This window comes from Syngnathus leptorhynchus, chromosome 14 (assembly GCF_054491065.1).
Source record: "Syngnathus leptorhynchus isolate UIUO chromosome 14, UIUO_Slep, whole genome shotgun sequence".
NCBI classification, from domain to species: Eukaryota; Metazoa; Chordata; class Actinopteri; order Syngnathiformes; family Syngnathidae; genus Syngnathus; species Syngnathus leptorhynchus.
Genome location: NC_141208.1, coordinates 7,797,967 through 7,816,394, shown reverse-complemented (window position 1 = coordinate 7,816,394; position 18,428 = coordinate 7,797,967). Strand labels below are relative to the sequence as shown.

The 18,428-nt window shown below is 39.1% G+C and overlaps 1 protein-coding gene across 7 annotated transcripts in view; it reads left to right on the top strand.

Annotated features, from left to right (window-relative positions):
• brinp2 (bone morphogenetic protein/retinoic acid inducible neural-specific 2) overlaps positions 1-16,919 on the top strand; it is a 77,806-nt gene extending 60,887 nt beyond the window's left edge. For all 7 annotated transcript variants that reach the window (XM_085930575.1, XM_085930574.1, XM_085930573.1 and 4 more), the window contains 4 exons: positions 491-727; positions 10,638-10,860; positions 13,972-14,278; positions 14,679-16,919. In XM_085930575.1, coding sequence (XP_085786701.1) covers positions 491-727; positions 10,638-10,860; positions 13,972-14,278; positions 14,679-15,500 — 1,589 coding nt within the window. In that variant the 3' untranslated portion in view covers positions 15,501-16,919. The remainder of the gene's footprint in view (positions 1-490; positions 728-10,637; positions 10,861-13,971; positions 14,279-14,678) is intronic.
• The last annotated feature ends 1,509 nt before the right edge of the window (positions 16,920-18,428 follow it).

The following is an 18,428-nucleotide window of genomic DNA, read 5'->3' as shown; positions in this document are numbered from 1 at the left end:
ATTTATTAAAACAATCAACCCTGGAGGTGGAGCCTGTCCCAAGGGTTTGGGGCAGGATGTCAGGGAGACCCTGATCTCATTATCTCCAATTGCAGGGCAAGCAAATCAATTTATGCATGGAATTTTCAGATTGTATGTTTAAGAGACATGTCAGAAAAGTCACTGGTATCAAATGAGAAGGCTAAAAACAGCTACTCTTATCTGAAACACTAAACGGCAATTAGACGACAAATTAAGATTTCAGGCGGCAAATAGTAATGTTCTGAAACTGTATTGCAGTATTGGTAAACAATAAACTGTCATTCCTAATGGACAAGGGTTAATGAGATCCAATACTAGAGCTGTAACACAAAGTTGCCTTCTCATAAATATGGTGCTCTTTGTGGATGGATGTTATTTTTCCACTATCGATAATTGTGTAGTTGCTGTAAACTCTGCAAATATAGCAATACTTTACACTATGTCCTTTTTCTCTTTATTATTCCTTTAGGCTTGCAAGATGTCTTGCCAGAGTTTCTGCGTGGGCGTTTTGTGGAGGCAGCACTCAGCTATGTGGCATGTAACTCGGAGGGCGAGTTGCTGTGCCGCCGCAATGACTGCTGGTGCCGATGCTCTCCTCGCTTCCCTGAGTGCAATTGTCCCTTTGCCGATATCAAGGTTATGGAGGAAAACCTGGAGAAAAGCAAAGAGGCCTGGAACAATTTCAACCAAGACTTTATTGAATCAGGTATGCGATTTCAGTATTTGATATGGTATAACTATAACCAAAGCTTAGGGGTGTTTTCACTTTTTTCTCTCAAATTTGCTGAAATGAATAGATCCCCTGTACCGAAGTAGAACTAGTGTCACCCCTTATGAGTTTTAATGCACAACCAACAAGTTTTTCAACTCATAACCTGTGTTCCTCATCTCTTTCCCCATTTGTTATTACCAAACATTGCCTCATTCACTCACTGGAAGCTCTACTTGGGTCAGTTTCAGATATGTGGGGGGGTTACAAGTTGTTAGCATCAGTCTTACATCATAGGAGCCAGTGTTCCTTTCTTTGATCAAACAGTGCCGTATGTCATATACTCTAACACACGGTTAGAATATTTTGGCTATATCCAATTTTGACAGTTTACGTCCATTTTCAAGTGACTGGAAGAGTGCATTGCATCAGACTGCACTGTCCTAAATGCAGATCCAGCTGGTGGTAGTGATTTATGACTTCAGGCGAGATGGAGTTTATTCTCAATATCAGAGTTTACACACTATGTACCCGCAAATGACTGTGCTCCAGGTGCTTGTCCATCATTCAGGCATGTCACACCACTTACCTAGAAATAAATACACTATTTACTTTTGTTTCATTCATTTTGAATGCTTATTGTTTGTGAATTGGATTTATTAGACAAAATATAAATCATACTATTCATTGATGCGTTCTTAAGTCAGAAACCATTTGTAGCGGTTTTACAGACAGCATTAACTTTGCAAATGAGTCTACAAAGTTTATACTCGATCAGGTTTATTGCATTTTGCACTGGTTGCTTATTTTAATCAAGCTCTTATCTGACAAAAAACAGGATTTTATGTTTTATGAAATGTCTGCTTAATGTGACTGATCCCAATGCAATTTATGGCTGTCCATGTAAACAAAGTCAATGAACCAGAAGATGAAGAGAACCAACAGTTGTGTAAACAGAAATAAATCACATGATGTGCTTTACTCGCACTTTTGTGGGCTTGCCAAAGTGCAAACTACACCATTCCACGATGTGGTTCACTTATTTTTGTACAATTAGAATAGATCATTTATGACATGTACCTGTCCGATTAATCAACTTCATAGAATGCTTTTTTTTTTAGTATTCCTTTTACAACACTATCTACGCAGTAAAATGTTTGTGATGCTCACTGAGTCAAGCATTTTTCTTTGTTATGTCATGCATGATGATAGTTTGATTTCTGTCGTTTTTCCTGTAGCATTTAAGGGTTTTTTCTTCATATTTTGGTTGGACTGGGAATTGTATTGCTGTATTTGTAGCCTGCAAATGATCGGAATGTGACAACAACTCCTAGCACTGAAAGCAAAACGTCATCTTGCGGTATGCTGAGCCGAAGTGATTGAGGCCATTTGAGTTCAACAATCTTGTTGTTGTAAAATGGATTTCCACCAAGCTGGGACTATTTATCACAAGGCAAGCAGGACTCAGGTGTGTGATATAATGGTGGTAATGATGCTGAACAATTCCGTCGTCTCTTACTAAATTGGAAAGTGAAGCCAAATCACCTACTTTTTTCTTTTTCTTCATTTGCTTCACGCAGCGTTACTTTTTTACAACTTGGAAGATATAGACAGGATTTAATTGGACACAGGTTTTTGGCAGATATATTTGATGTTGGTGGGTAGGCTCACTCGGCTGTGTTTTCTCTGTAGGACTCATGGGATTCAGCTGCAACATTTATTTGGAAATGGTTTTGTGAGTCACATTATAACAGTAAACAGCTCTTCCGTGCATTATTTGACTCTTTTTGACAGCAGCTGAATTTGCCCAACTGTTTTTCATTGCATATTAAATCTTTTAAAAAGATCCAAAGAAAGAGAACTGAAGAGAAAAAAAAGAGTGTTTTTTCAAGGTATTTCTTCTATTGACGTAATAGGTTTTGTCAGGAGATTAACTTTGTGCTGTTTGTCATAAAAATTTAGGCGTTTAGTACGTTTGCTAAAAATACCATAAAAGGAACAGAGTTTGTCACATGCATTCAAAAACAGGTATATTCTGTACACCCACGGGCATGTCTTCAGGGAATCATGAAAGTTTGATTAAATTTAGAGAAGCAAGTCGACTTGTATTTAAATAAACACACAACGCGCAAGACACAAGTTGTGATGAAAAATAAATGCTGAGAACGTGAGGGGCGAAAGCCACCGAGACAATGCTGTTTGGCTGTCTGTGCTTTAGCACCATCATTACCAAATCTGTTTGCATTCTGCACGCAAACTTCTGAGTTTTTGCTCGTGACGATTCAGAAGAAGGTTATTATTCCATGTATGGCTCGGCCCTGTTATTTTTGTTTGAATTTTTAACACAAATTTGGATGAGAAATATCAACGTCATGATGCATACAAAAAGGGAACCACGAGGGGTAATTGCCTGAGCTGGTATGTGCTAAGGGTAAATTGTGTAACAAATGAGGTCACTCATACATGAAACATACGACGTAGCCTCACTGTAATTGAAACTCACTGCTCTGCTTCACTGGTGGGAGGGTATTAACCTTAAACTACCCATTCAGAGAGAAGAAAATGGACAAATCCTACTCATTATCTCGAAAAGCCTTTCATCGTTTCATTATTGTAATTATTTCATGTTGGTCAGGTACATTGTGTGCTTTTCCCTCTTTAAAAGGAAGTACTGTATTAGTTTGTGCCAGGAGAATGTGAGCATTACTTCATATCATTAAAACAATTCTATAAACTGCTTTTAGAAAGTTTTACAGTGTAAAGGTTTGTGCAGCATCCACTTCCATCCATAATTTGGTTCTGTGCTGACGGCCATTTTGTTTGTTATTTTGAGCGGGGATGTTGTATTGATTCTTTCATTTGCAGCATACAATACCAGTCAAAATAGTGAAGCCTTTTCTTTCAATATAACAAGGCTGTAGCCTACCTTTTGACCGTGTTTGGGGAATAGCAGAAGGCAGACAGTTTGATTATTCTATATTTTGTTAAATGTTATGATACTTTGTCATAACAAACCTAGCTCACATGGATGTGGAAAAATCCTTGAAATGCTGTGGTGTATTCTTGGCACATCATCGGATAAAAATCTTTAGTAATGAATATGAATCCTCTGGATGCAATCACAATGCAGTAAATCGTGTAAGCACAAATGCCACTATAGCACAGTATTACATCGTTTTTGTTTGGACTGTGGAGAATTCATGCATGCCCATCTCTTTAGAGTTTACATCGGACTTGTAATGCTACTTCAAATGTAGTTTCTGTAAGCTTAAAAGGAACATTTATACCAAGAAATGAGTATGCGTAAACAAACTGAGAAAAAGTTTTTATTGAACCATGTGAATGATCAATTCATTTATTTGTGTTATTTTTTTCCCGTATGCCTCTTTTCTGCTTTATTACTTCACCTGACATCATCAGATCAGTTCCTTCCCTTTCCTTGTAGCTTCATCACCTGTTTAATGGTGTAGTTATTGCCTGTGTATTTGCTCTACCATCTTTGTGTCATAGTGCATTGTCTGTGTTCCGCATCCCATTACAGGACGCTTGTAGATGCTGCAGAATTGCGTAGCTTCATTGCATTGATAAGAAAACCAGTCTGTATACTATTCTTCTATTTTTCATTTTACTGTTTGGCTTTCAGTCATTATTATGCATGATGTTACTGGCATCGGATGCATTCCTTGCATCTTCAAAACCATCATCTTTCAGGAAAACATCATCATCAAACATCAGCTTTGCATCATCAAAGAGAGCAATACATTTATATATATTTTTTTTTTAAAAGACAGTTACAGGAAAGATTTTGAGTAAAATAATTCAAATTATGTAGTAGAGTTAATGATTTACCCCTAACTGACTTCTGGAAAGATGTAGTATCTGTAAATGATGTTAAAAGTGAACTTGCATTATTATTTCATTTTTTCTTATAATTATATATTAAAGGGCTATATGATGCCTTAAAAGCAGTTGTGTTGACATTTTTTCAGAGTAAGGATTTTGAGAAGCACTGTTTAACTGATGGAAATGTGTCCAGCTGTGATAGACTTGCTATTGCTGCTTTAATACCACCCTTAAATTCACACCACTACAAATAGGACAGCTTTAAGGCGCGCGGTCCACGTGACGTGGATATATCTGAAACCCAGAAAATCATCACACAACATAGAATTGCACACATGCAATTGGTTGGATGCTAAACACGGAAAATGACTGTGTCGGCACCTCTTCTATTTGGGGGACAATGGCATTGGAGTCAAAGCAGAGATGTGGGGGTGGTCCTGGCAGATGAGAATACTGAAGGTGACGGATTGCAGGATTACACCCAATGAGAGAGGTTTGTGGTTTTCTCCAGGAGGTTGATATATCAACACATTCATATACAGTAAACTACAGGGCAGGACATAAGAAACCCACACTGCTTTTGAATGCTGTGTTCAGTAATCTCACTTTTTGTCTTGGTTATGTTTCATCCAGGCTCTAAGGCTACTGTACGCATTCAGTTTTGTTTCAAATCAAGCATTGGCTCCTTCAGAGCAGCGCGGGGGAGGTCCCTCATAGTTATAGCAGAGACAATGGGGATATTCGATGCTTCTGGATGCTCCAACGCGCAGACAGAGTATTGACCGGTTTATTTTTTGAGGATTGTCGGCATAACAACCAGTGCAGACAGTGTTCTGACAAGCTGGCATTGTTTGGGTCTTGAAGCTCTCGTTGTCTGTCTTTGAGGGTCGTTAGTGTCCAACACAGCATGTTTTAAAAAGGGCCGCACGACTTGTCTGGTGTTCATTTTAATTAGTTACTGAATTATCCCTGGATGGTATGTGCTCACAAAGAAATGGCTATGTTTATATTTTGTTTTAATGAATTTTATTTTTTGAAAGATTTGTAAGCAGCAAATACTTTAATTTAGGAAACATAACAACACAGATAGCCATGCATACAGTCATGTCATCACGGAGTTGATAGACCCAGTCAGTTGATAGACCCACTCTATTATCAATGGCTTCAATGAATCCCTCGCATCTTAAGATGTTACTGACGGGGTCTTTTGTCAGGAATGATATGTGACTATCTCACTGAAAGCTGATTGCTCTTCCAGATTTGTGTGGATTCTCCTTTTTCCTTTTTACACAAAGCTTTACTGTTTCGTTTTTTTTTTTTTTTTACATGAAAGTGAAGCACATAGGTGAGAGGAGTTGTTGAACTTTTTGGCTACGGCGGGTTTAGATAAGTGGACGACATGATTGGCAATGGAGTGTTTTGCTGTGAAGTCCCTCAACTCAGCTGCGTGCTTCCAGCTCCGAGTCTGATTGGCTGGACAGCGCCTTTCCCTATTGCTAAGTGTCAACATGATGCTCTGGAGAATCAATTAGAACACAGACAGAGCCTATCAAATGTCACCACAGAATGTGTGTGGGGGGGGCAGCTGCACAGTCTAGAAAGCCTCTCCATTTAATGAGGTGCTCAGTAATGGGGAGACACTCAAAGAAGTCTTTTATTTTTGTCTCATTGTCACACCCTATCACAGTTTTATCCTCTCCAAAACTTTTTTTCTTCTCTTTTTTTTATCCGAGGGTGTGACAGTTGAGGAATGTGAAAAGCACTAGATCCTCCATTGCCTTCATCTACATGGTAGTTCTGTATCTAACTCACATGGCACAAGTGCAGCTGAAGCAAAATAATCACCTTCAAATTAGTTTAATGATGTGATACAGTTTTGGAGTGTAGCCACAGTTGACAGCGAGAGATTATTTTTTTTGATATTTCAAGCCAGAGGTCTACTTTGGGAGTGCATGAATCTAGCCAATTATTGTGTATCCTGTTCTCTTGAACATCTGTCAGAAAATATTGCTATTACAAGGCCAGATGTGTCAAGCTGAAGAAACATTTTTTTTCTTTACAACAAAGCTGTTAACAAGATACAAGAGATGGAGGGATGGAGGATTTTCACAGAGCTTTATTGTTTTTTTTTTATTTCTATGTCTTTTGGGTCCACACAACATTAGCTGCAGTTCCAATGGGTAATGCACACATTGTTAAAATGTTGCATATTTTGATTGTGGATTCTGTAAATTATGTGCAAAGAAAATCATTTGATGGGAGACTTGTGTTGAGTATTAAATGAGTCTAAGATTATTTAAACCCATTCATTTTCTGAGCCTCGAGGGTCGTGGACATGCTGGAGCCCATCCCATCAGTCTTCGGGCAGTCGGTAGGGAACACCCTGAACTGGTCACCAGCCAATCACAGGGCACACATAACCATCCACACTCACAATCACACCTCGGGGCAATTTGGCATGGTTGATTAGCCTACCTTGTATCTTAGGAATGTGGGAGGAAACTCACACAGGCACGGGGAGAACATGCAAACTCCACACAGGAAGGCCAAAGCCGGAATCGAACCCACAACTTCTGCGCTATGAGGCAAACCATGCTGTTAAGATTTTGACAGCATGAGACCAAGATGACGCCTAACAATTGGTCAACTGAACCTTCCCATTGCGAAGCTTCAAATGAGATGTCCTTGAGGCAAAATGGCCACGACGTTCCTGTCGTCACAATTTGTCATCGGCTCGTTGACAGATGCACAGAAAGGCACAGAAGTGGATGTCTTATCTGCATCCCACACTGATGACTGATTCACTATGAGCAGTAACCTGCCAAATCGGATAATGAAGGCCACTCAGCTTGAGGCATGTTTAAGAGAGATGAGAGGCACCAAAGTGTCTCATCCAACCATTCAAAACGTTTTATAATAGAGTGGTCTGCATGCTAAACGACCTGAAAAGGTACCACACCTTCAGGCGTCATTGTCTTGCATCCGCCAAGAAATATTTACGCTGGATCATGGACCAGTCGGCCTTAGGGCTCTTCTCTACTGAAAGTTGATTTATGTTGAGCAGATATGATGGGCACTGGCAATGTTGGGGATGTCAAGGTGCTAACCAAAGGGAATAACCAAGGGAAACCTTTACTGTTATGGCTTTCGACGCTATTGACAATAAGGTTTTATGAATTTCATTTGTGTTTTACAATATTGTTTTACTGTATTTCCTTCATTTACCGCATTTATTAAAGTAGTCAGTGACTCCCTTTATTTCTGAGAGAAAATTTTATATGTCATGTAAAGGTTTGCAATCACATTTTAATGGAACATTTATCTTCAGTTATAATGGGCCGATGGAGGTTTTCTCTGGTATTAACTGTGAAAAATCAGAATAGTGTCCATCAATAATGTTCTACTTTTGAGAGGTGCAGAAGAATTTCAAAACGTCTTTTGGCAGGGAAAATGTCATTGAATCCAGTTGGACAGCTGTGCTGATGTTTTGTACAATGGGATAACAGCATAAATACGATTTGACTTAATAGGAAAGGGTTAGAAATTGCATAGCTAATTCAATTTCTATAGGAGCCGCTGTGTTAATGTCCTTGTGTAACCTCAGTCTGCTGAGCCAAAAGTGAAAACTGTGATTTGACTGTGCACCTCCCATGTGTGGAAGTATAAAGCAGAACATTGAGTGGTGATGAGCAAAAGCGATTTCACTCTGGCTGCCAGAAAGTACACAATGGAATTCTTGTGGTTCATTCAGTTTGTTCTTCTGCCAAGTGATGGTTAAAGTGGAATCCTTATCTGAGGTCCTGGCTTAGGCCTGGAACACACATAATGAAGGAGGTCGTATTGCGTGTGTAGTCTGCTCTCATTCTTTCTACACTAAGCATCACACCTGTTAAGGTTCTGTCCCACTATTGTTCTTGAAACAAAGTCCACCACGGAACGAATTATAATCACTCCTGATCCCACAAAAACAAATAAGAAAAAAAGCACTTCCACTAGTGTTAACCAAGTACAATATCTGAAGAGAAACACTGTTTGGTGACACCCAAGCCCCTCCCAAGAACAAAGTTCATGCATCAAGATTTTTATTACCTTAAACCATAAAAATCACAATCAATGGAACGTCTGCTATCTATTTGTCAGCTCATACTTAACATTTGGGATGCTGCTGTATAATAATTATATAGGCAAGGGTTATCTGCATTATTTCTTAAAAAGCGATTAGAATGATTTTAATGGGATATGACTTTAGATTAAATTACCATAAAAACAACAGACTGCAGTAAAATACAAATGTAATTTTATGGTCCGGATACAAAGACATATAGGTTTAGAGCCAGGTTTGTTTCAAGAATGAAAATAAATAGAATGCAACAACAATAAATAATGTAAAGTAAACATCATTAAATTATGCATGCAGATTGAAGTATGGCACGTGTGTTGTATGTACATCAGCAGCAGAGTCAGGGATGTTGTATGTATAAAATAAAAACATCTGCAATGCAATAAGCACTGAGCCACTAATGTGTGCAGTGGCAGCGGGGTTAGAGATGTTTGGATGCACACATCACAGCAATATGGAATGAGTGTTGGTGTAATTATGAGTTCAGTGTAATGATGGCTTGCTGGAAGAAGCGGTCTCTGAGTTTATTTGGCGTTCCAGAAGCAAACATCCAGCGGGCAGGGTGGGGGCTGTCACATGTGATTGCCTCACATCTTTAAAACAGCAGAACATTTAGATGTCTTTCAGGCAAGGATAAAAACATGATAATCGTCTTTGTGCTCTTGACCGCTTTTGGAGTTTATTCCAATCTTCTTCATTGCAGTTGGAGAATCACACTGTAATACAGAATTCACAAGTACTTCACACAGGTGTTACTGGAGTGGGTGGGTGTATAGTTGGTGTATGGACTGTAAAGCATTTGGCTCACCACACACCCCTTGTAGGAAGTCAGTGTCCAAGATGAACAGCGATGTTGGCCCCAATATAACGATGTGTTTTTATGGTCGTAGATAAAATTGATATTTCCTCGACATCAGACAACAGTTTTTGGTTGTGTATGAAGTCAACAAGTTACCCCTAGCATTTTAAAGGATATTGCCTCATCCAGTGTGTGTTTTATTGTCTGAATGGGATTTGGGTGGGAAATATATTCAAAGAGGACACTTTAGTTCAAAATGATAGCATATAGTCTATTGACCAATCACAGACTAGGGCTACTTCATAGGGATGGTTGAGGTTTTATGGAGACAGTCAAGCAACTATTACATGAACAGCATGATTGACGACACATTCAATGTGTTATGAACACTTTGAAGGGAAGGAGATGGCAGCTTCCTCGACAGCTCCGGCCCCTCTGTTTTCTGCGCCATCTCTCCCAGCTGGCATCATTGTGCAGTAAAAGGGGCCCATGTGCTGCCACACTTGCCGGAAGACATCCCAAATCCAATCTCATTGTCTGTCACGTTTGCTGCTGAATTATGGTCACGGAGGAAAAATAGGATTACTGAAGTTGTTGTCACAGGCACTACACAGAAAACAAGCAAATAAGAAGTCTGCTTGCTTTCTGACAAGAATGTTCATTGCAACAAATGGCAGGCACTTGGGATCGTTCGTAATTGTGTCAGTGAACTGAATGACACTTTGACAGTATATTTGTATTTGTAGTGTCAAGAAGAAAGACAGTGTGGATGCCAAGCTTGACAGCAACACAATCATCTCATTGCAGTATTGTTTTCTTTTAGCGTTGACTGTGGGAGGAAGAGAAACTGGTTTATGAATATGTTTGGTTGCTTTCTAAATACAGTCTACGGGTATTTCTCACAGAATCATGTTGAATGAATTGATGCAACAATATTTAACTTTCGACAGAGCTGGTGAATATTTTAATAAAAACTCAAGTTTCAGAGTTGCTTTGAATGATCGTGTATTAACACTTTTTAAAAACTCTGGCTATTCTAATGCAATCTTCGGCACCCTGATATATTTCACTAGGGATAAAATGATCAATATGAGTAACTGATGGGCAACTGTTTCTCATTTGTTCTCCCTTTGTTTCTGTTGCAGATGAATTCAAGGCCTTCCTGAAACAATTACCCACTGATCAATTCTTGAATGTTTCCATGATTGCAAAGTATTGGTCAGCTGACTTATCTCTCCAGAAGCGCTATGCTCATCTCGAGTCCAGCACAGCCTTGGTCCTGAACAAAGCTCAGAAAATCATCAGGAAATTGTTCACCCTCAGCAAACGATGTCCAAAACAACCTCGAATCAGTCTCCCCCGAGAAAGGTATCCCATTTGATGTTTCAGATTTAGTATTAAACAGTGTGCTTGTTTTAGTGAATGGATATTACAGCTTCAGGACCTCCGGCAGTCTGTAAGTTTGGGATCGCTGACAAAAAAACCTTGAGATTTTTGTACAAAGGCAGCTGCAGCTGTAAATATAACATTATATCAATATTTCACGTATGACCTTCTACAGCTGCTATTGCTAATATTTATGCTACTATTACTAGTAATGATGATGATACTAATATTCACAATACTATTGTCTGTCTCAATATACCCTGCGATTGGCTGGCATCCAGTCCAGAATGTACCATGCCGCTCGCCCTAAGTCTGCTGGGACAGGATTCAGCACACCTGCAAGCATATTGAGGATATGTCAAAAATATAATAATAAGACTAATAGAGTTTTTCTTCCCAGGGTAATGTTGAAGGTCTGGTGCTACTTAAATATACCATTCACAGACAAAGACGGCCAAGGTTTTTTTTTTTTTTTATGTACAAAAAGCAGGGCATGTATTGTGCAGCTCTGATAAATACATTATGTTCCAACCTAAGTAGATTAGAAGTCATTTTCCATCTTAATATTATGATATCGTATGATAATTATTTGAAAGGCTAACTGACATTGTTTGCCCGTGTGATTGATTTCTGAGTAAAGTATTCACTAATGCTGTTATTATTAATGCTTCCGCCTCACTGCTGTGGCAGGATAAGGCCTTGTGTCAAGAAAAGCACAGAAGTCAAGCACAAAGTAATGTGAGGAAGCAGTTTGGGATAGCAAATAAAGAAATTGGAAAGGGAAAAAAAATGGGATGAAAGGAGACATGCTAAAAAGGAATGAACAAAGACAGAACTTCCAAGAAAGTGTAGGACAGATGAAGGGTCTAGTTATAGGCTGCGGAGTGAGGTACTCTACACTGTGGCAAGCTCTAATCAAGTCTTTTCCTGCACTGACAGTCTGGCGCTTGTTTACAGAGAACCTTAATTTCCTTGGCAATCTTTTGTCACTAGCAATCACTCCATCTCCCCTCGCTTACCCTTTTGCCACTTTCTGTCTTTATTTTTCCTGCACTCTCACCTTTATTTCCCCTTGTCCCTCTCCTTCTCTGTCTGAGATCATCACTCAGTCTTTACCGTGCTCACAGCAACAGCAAGCTATCAGATCCAGCAAAAGATCCATATTTCATCCTGCACAGATCTATTTGTTTCATCATCACTTATTTTTGTCAATTTGCGCAAGCCTCAGGGTATGGAATTGCCGTAGCTTTTCGGCAATGCTGTGTGCAATTTTGCCATCTTAGCCTGGGGATAGAATATTTCTTTACAGAGCTCGTTTTGCAACTGAAGCCCCTTGCAAACTCTTACCCGCCAAAATGGATGGCAATTTTGTGTCTGCATTTTCATCTCATCTGCAGTCAAACATAGCAACCATTCCTCCACAAGGAAAAAGTATACAGTATGGAGTCAATTGGGAGCTGCTAAATAATTTAATCTAGGGTGTGGTGGTGTATGAATTTGAATAATAAGCTTGTTATCCATACTGTATAATAGCTTCCATCATTTGTGTGTGGAAGGGGAGTGACAATAGAAGAATGGTAAAACAAGTAAAAAGTTGCACCTTGTGGATTTGTGCCATAAAAAAATATAAACCATCTAGGCCCATTCCTTGTAGAAATTCAGTTTATTCCTTTTTCTCCTATATTCTATTGCATTGTACATTTATTTCCAAAGAGAGATTGTGGTTCTGTTCATGTCATGCCATGGTCAAATAGATAAAGAAACATTACAGTCACACCTGCCATGAAGCTTGTTCAGGATGTAATTGAAATCCTTCAAATGAGATACAAGCCATTATGCAAGAAAAAAGATATCAAGAGGCACAACAAGAAGATACTTGAACAAAAATGGCCTGCGCAGTCATGCCGGAATAAAGCCATTGCTGCACCAACACCACTAAACAGCTTGCTCACATAATATCACAAAGTACAACAACGAGCTTCAAACCTTCTAAAACAGTCCTTTGGAAGGACCAGACTAAATTTTAACCTAATGGTCAAGTCCAGTTTATTTGTATAGCCCTAAATCACAAGCAGTCTCAAAGGGCTTCACATAGACAAACAATTGACAATTATTTTCAAAGCATCCCCTGATCTTGAGCTCCCAAAAGGGCAAGGAAAACAAAACAAAAAAACTACCAGGGGAAAAATGAGAAACCTTGAAAAGGGACCACAGATGGAAGGATCCCCCTTTTAGGATCACCAGGCTGCAATGGATGCAAAGAGGGCACATAAAATACATAATATGGAAATCAAAAAGTGGATGTCCAGGCCAAAGCGAAGACCTGTCCGAGGAGACCTCAATTGTCCTGGCAGTGTCTTCTAGGAGGGTAATTATATTAATAAATGGTACATTTGGAGAAGAGTCAACAAAGCGTATGACAAAATGTGAACTCATTCATGGCTACTGTATAATATGCAGGTAGTGCTCTGGTGTGCTATAACGGCACAGGGAATATTGTCAAAATTGACGGTAAGATGAATAAAATATGCATGCCGAACATATTGGAGGACAATTTGCATTCATGAGTCCCAGTTGCATAAAGGGATTCACTTGGCTTTCAAAGATGACATTGATCCAAAGCACACGGTCAAGTCTGACAGCAGAATAAAAGTGAAGGTTGTGGTGTGGCCATGAAAGTCTCTTGACCTGAAAATATTGAGCCATTCTGACGAGAGCCTCAAATGTGCAGTTCCAGTAAGGCACCAAACACAACCCCTAAAATTTTACAGGGCATAGTGACTTTTTGCCAAGAAAAATGGAAAGCAGAAAAAAATAAGGGGCCTCATCCACAAATATCACAATCCACAATTTTTCTTTTTTTTTTTTATGATTGTTAGTCTGAAATGCTATATAGTTTAATTTCAGTTCTACTCCAGATCAAATGAATCATATCGTCTTTGACCACTGCTGCTCATCTTACAAATTATGCCAGAGTGTAAAAACTTTATGAGCACAACTGTATGTTAAATTGCTTGTCATCATCAATATATCAGGTACCTCTAAACAGCATATTTTTATAGTTTATGAGAAGATCTTTTTGTCTTTTTGTAGGTCGATAGCCTTTTGGTTGAACAAGGCTCAGTCCCTTCTGTACTGCAATGATCATGGAGTACTGGGATCATTCGCTGAGGAAGTGAAGCGATGCAGCTGTCCTGTGGAGCAGCCAACTTGTCAGGGTGCCATTCCCTGTATTGTTGACGCCTCCTTCACCTCCTGCTCTGCTTGTGCTGCTGACAATGTAACCCGCTGTGGATCCTGCCATCACGGCAATCTCCTACACCTTGGTTCCTGTCGACCGAGCATCGCTACGTCCTTGGACCACTATCTGAACTTTGATCTCGACATGCCGGATGCTGAGGTTTCAAAATTGTCTTATACATTCTAATGGTTCTCAAACTTGGGTGGTCATAAATGTTAGGTCTTTGTAGTGCAGGAAGTACATGAACATGCTGCTTTTCCCATCTTAGCCTATTGCATACCAAAATAGTAGCCATTGTTTTTATATTTTATTTTTTTTACAGTAAATTGAGGTGAATAATGTTCTTCATGATTATGGTTTTACAATCATTATTGTTTTATATCAATGTCAAATCATCTCATCATGCATTTTCTACACCTAACCTCGTCAGGGTTCTTGTCCTCCCTCTTGGTCCGCATCAAAGTCTGAGAACCATTGTCGACATAATGTATATGAAGTGATTGTGTGTTTCTTTGTTGTTCTCTGAAGAAGTGTAAGTAAATGATTTTTGTTTTTGTAGGTGAAGTACCTACTTCAGCAGCTTGATAGCAGAATTGAGGTCCATGCTATATACATTAGCAACGACGTCCGTCTGGGAAGTTGGTTCAACCCTGCTTGGAGAAAGAGGATGCTGCTTACTCTCAAGAGTAATAAAAATAAGTCAAATCTTATCCACATGTTGATGGGCATGACTTTCCAGATATGCTTAACAAAAAATTCAACACTGGAGCCAGTGCCAGCAATTTACGTTAACCCTTTTGGGGGAAGTCACTCAGAGAGTTGGTTCATGCCTGTGAACCAGCCTGAGTTCCCCAACTGGGAGAGAACTCGACTGGACTCTGTGACAACTGCACAATGCTACAACTGGACATTGTCGCTGGGCAACAAATGGAAGTCCTTCTTTGAAACCGTGCACATCTACCTGCGAAGCCGCATTGTCACAGATGATCCAACAGTGAACGAAACTCTATTCTATGAACCGTTGGACATGGATGACCAGACATCTAACATGGGTTATATGAAGATCAATACTCTGAAAGTTTTTGGATACAGCATGCACTTTGACCCTGAGGGCATTAAGGATTTGATACTCCAGCTGGACTACCCATATACACAGAGTACACAGGATGCTGCCTTTTTGATGTTACTGGAAATGAGGGATCGCGTTAACAGGTTGGCCCCGCCTGCGCCACAGCCACTCGACCTGTTTTCTTGTCTTCTGCGTCACCGACTGAAGATGTCAGCTGGTGAGGTGGTGCGTATCAAGGAAGCTCTTCAGATCTTCAACTCAAAGCTCCCCAATGCCTCTCCTGAACCTGAGCTGGCTCAGCTCTGCAGCTAACTAGCTTAGCTCTCAGGGCAGGGCTGGACTACCCTGCTAAGGAGATTCAGGGATATTATTGGCATAAGAAACTTGGTTTCCAGCAAACCTTGGACCTTATCAGAATCGATATATCACAAGATCAATGACAAGTGAGTGTTATGACTATCAGAGGCCATCTATTAAGGCATGATTTCGACCTCTTGGAGAACATGAAGTTCAAGTGCTCTCCTGAACTTGCCTGGAGGCTTACTTTTGCTGTAACTGCCTTTCTTACGGCAAACTACGTGATAGCTGGGAGATTCAAGTACCTAACGCCTATGTCTTGTAAAGAGAAATGTGATTTAATATGTATAGAGGGACTCTTGATGGATCAACATTAATGATCTAAAAGAGGAAGATTGTCCTTATGTAACCCTATTTTCTTTGGTTACGCAACAATCTAGAGAGGAGAATAGTGGATAAAAATCAAATGTGCATTGAATCGATGTTATGCTTACATTTTGATAACCCCAACCGTGTTACTATCATTGAATATTTCTTCCCAACCTTTTGATTTTGTTATTTTTGGACATTTGAAAATGTGTATCTATGCTAAACAACTGAGAAGTCTGTTAGTGTTAGCTCTATATTTGGTGATGTGTCTTTACCAGAACAAAAAAGGTGAACACATTGGCAACGCAAATAGCAACATAGCGTATATGTTTCTTTTTCTTTTTTTTTTTTTTTAAATGAAAACTTAAGGAAATTATGATGTGGTTATTAAAAAAATAATTGCGGGTACAGTGCTGTAAATAATGCACCATCTAACTTGACGTGTGAATATGTGCACATTGCTTTTTAGATAACCAAGTGCAAAGACAAAAAAAAAAAAGACAAAAAAGACAGAAATGTTTATAACAACTCATGCCTTATATGGAGTAAGTGTCGTGAGAAGCACATTTTGTTTTGGTGTTTGATTTCCTGGCAGGTGATGTATTCCTTTTAAGATTTCCAGTTTTCTATCAGTAAAAACACATCCTTCAAGTTAACAAGCTTTTCCATGTACATGCTGGCCACATTGCATTATTTGCTTTGATTTGGTGATGTTAAACTCTTTACAGTGCACACCAGTACTTAATACGGTAATGTAATTGTTCAGCAAAGGTCCTCTGGGTCCAATTATAGATGCTCTCACACCTGGAGTGGTTATATTTCTAAAAATTTCATAAAGTTTTTGATATTTTTATTGACTCACAAAGTGACAGGTCCAGCATTATCATCAAAAAATTATAACTTTTTTCATGGTTTCTGAAGGGCAATGATGGTTATTCTGAGAACTTCAAAAAACACAGCGCCTTGTAAGAGTTATTATTATTATTACTATTATTATTATTATTATTATTATTATTATTATTATTCCATTCTGTGTTTAAAAAAAACATAACATTTTTTCATCATTTCCAGCTGTCGATCTATTTTCAGCTTGCTTAAGTCAGAAATCAAGTGGCACGTTTGTTTGAAATTCTTTTGCAGTGTTCTATATTCTTTTTTTAATTCTGAAGTCCACTCGCCACTATAACATTACCGTACACCTAAACTGAACAGTGTAATAAATACATCAGCCCCAAGATGTATTTGCTTCTGTCCAAGAACTGTTGCAAGTTTAGCCATCCATCTATCCATTTTTCTGTACCGCTTTGTCCCCACGGGGTTGCGGGTTGTTCATTTGAATCCAATTATATTGCAAAATTTCCAGCAAACTGTATTTTAATAAGTGCCGCCATGAATGAAATAGGTTGTTAAATAGAAGGGCTACCTGAATGAAAATTAAACCACCAGGATGAAGCAAAGTGAGGTGTAACATGGTGCTGCACCAAGAATACGGACAGCTGGGGCTGCTGGGAATTTCGCTCTTATCACCCCCCCATGTGTTTCCCCACATTATCCCAAAACATTTTCTCTGTTTAGACCTCCATCTGCCAGGTTCTTCTGAGCCAACCACACTCACATTTTTTCCTCTTTTAAATATCAGTGTTTTCATTTCCATTACTCCATGTTGTCCACCCCCTACTAGTCACTTATCTCATTGGTCCTTGGTAAACCATCTGGAAAGTTCCATCTCCATCTGTTGGCCTTGCTCCACCACCCACAGCCCAGGAGAATTTCTTTTCCTCAAGTTCTGGAGCTTATTTAATAATGTTACAACATGGCATTGATGTCTTATTGCCAAAAATCCTCTTGTTATATTATTACAATAAATGTTATTACTTGAACTTGTGTCATTTCACTCTTTTTTTAAGGAATTGCTGTTTTTCTAAAGTGAATTTTGAATGTACAGTATGTTTATCTATGAGAAAAACTCATGTTTATATTATCTATTTATTTAAAACATGATTTTAAACACTCATAAATAGAAAAAAAAAACATATTTTGTTATTTTCCACGGCCAACTACATTCTTGAAAACCACCTAACCCCACATAACCGAACACGCCGGCAAGGTTAGCAACAAATCACTGTTCTTGAACAGAACAGACTCAGACCTCATTATTTGTAGCTAGCGCAGCTGCACTCTGGTATAAACTGGCGAATCCTCATTTTTGTGCCGACGCGTCCCTCAACGTTTTTTTTCCAGGAATTTGGGTCATCTGTCTACGTCATGCTGGTTGTTACGGCTCTTAGAGAAAACTTCCCTTGACATGCGCCTGGCTCATATGACAGTTTGATGGCACATAGTCATCTGAACTTTATTTTACCAAATGACCTTAGGCAGACAGATACTGCACTCTGCAGACATGTATGGTGAATGTTATTGGATTGATTTCATAGATATGACAATAGCATGCATCATACCCCCTTAATCATTGAAGAAATCCATTCATTAAACAAACCACTTTATCCACACGAGGGTCATGGGCGTGTAGAAGGCTATCCCAGATGACTTCGGGCAATAGGCAGGGTAAAATTA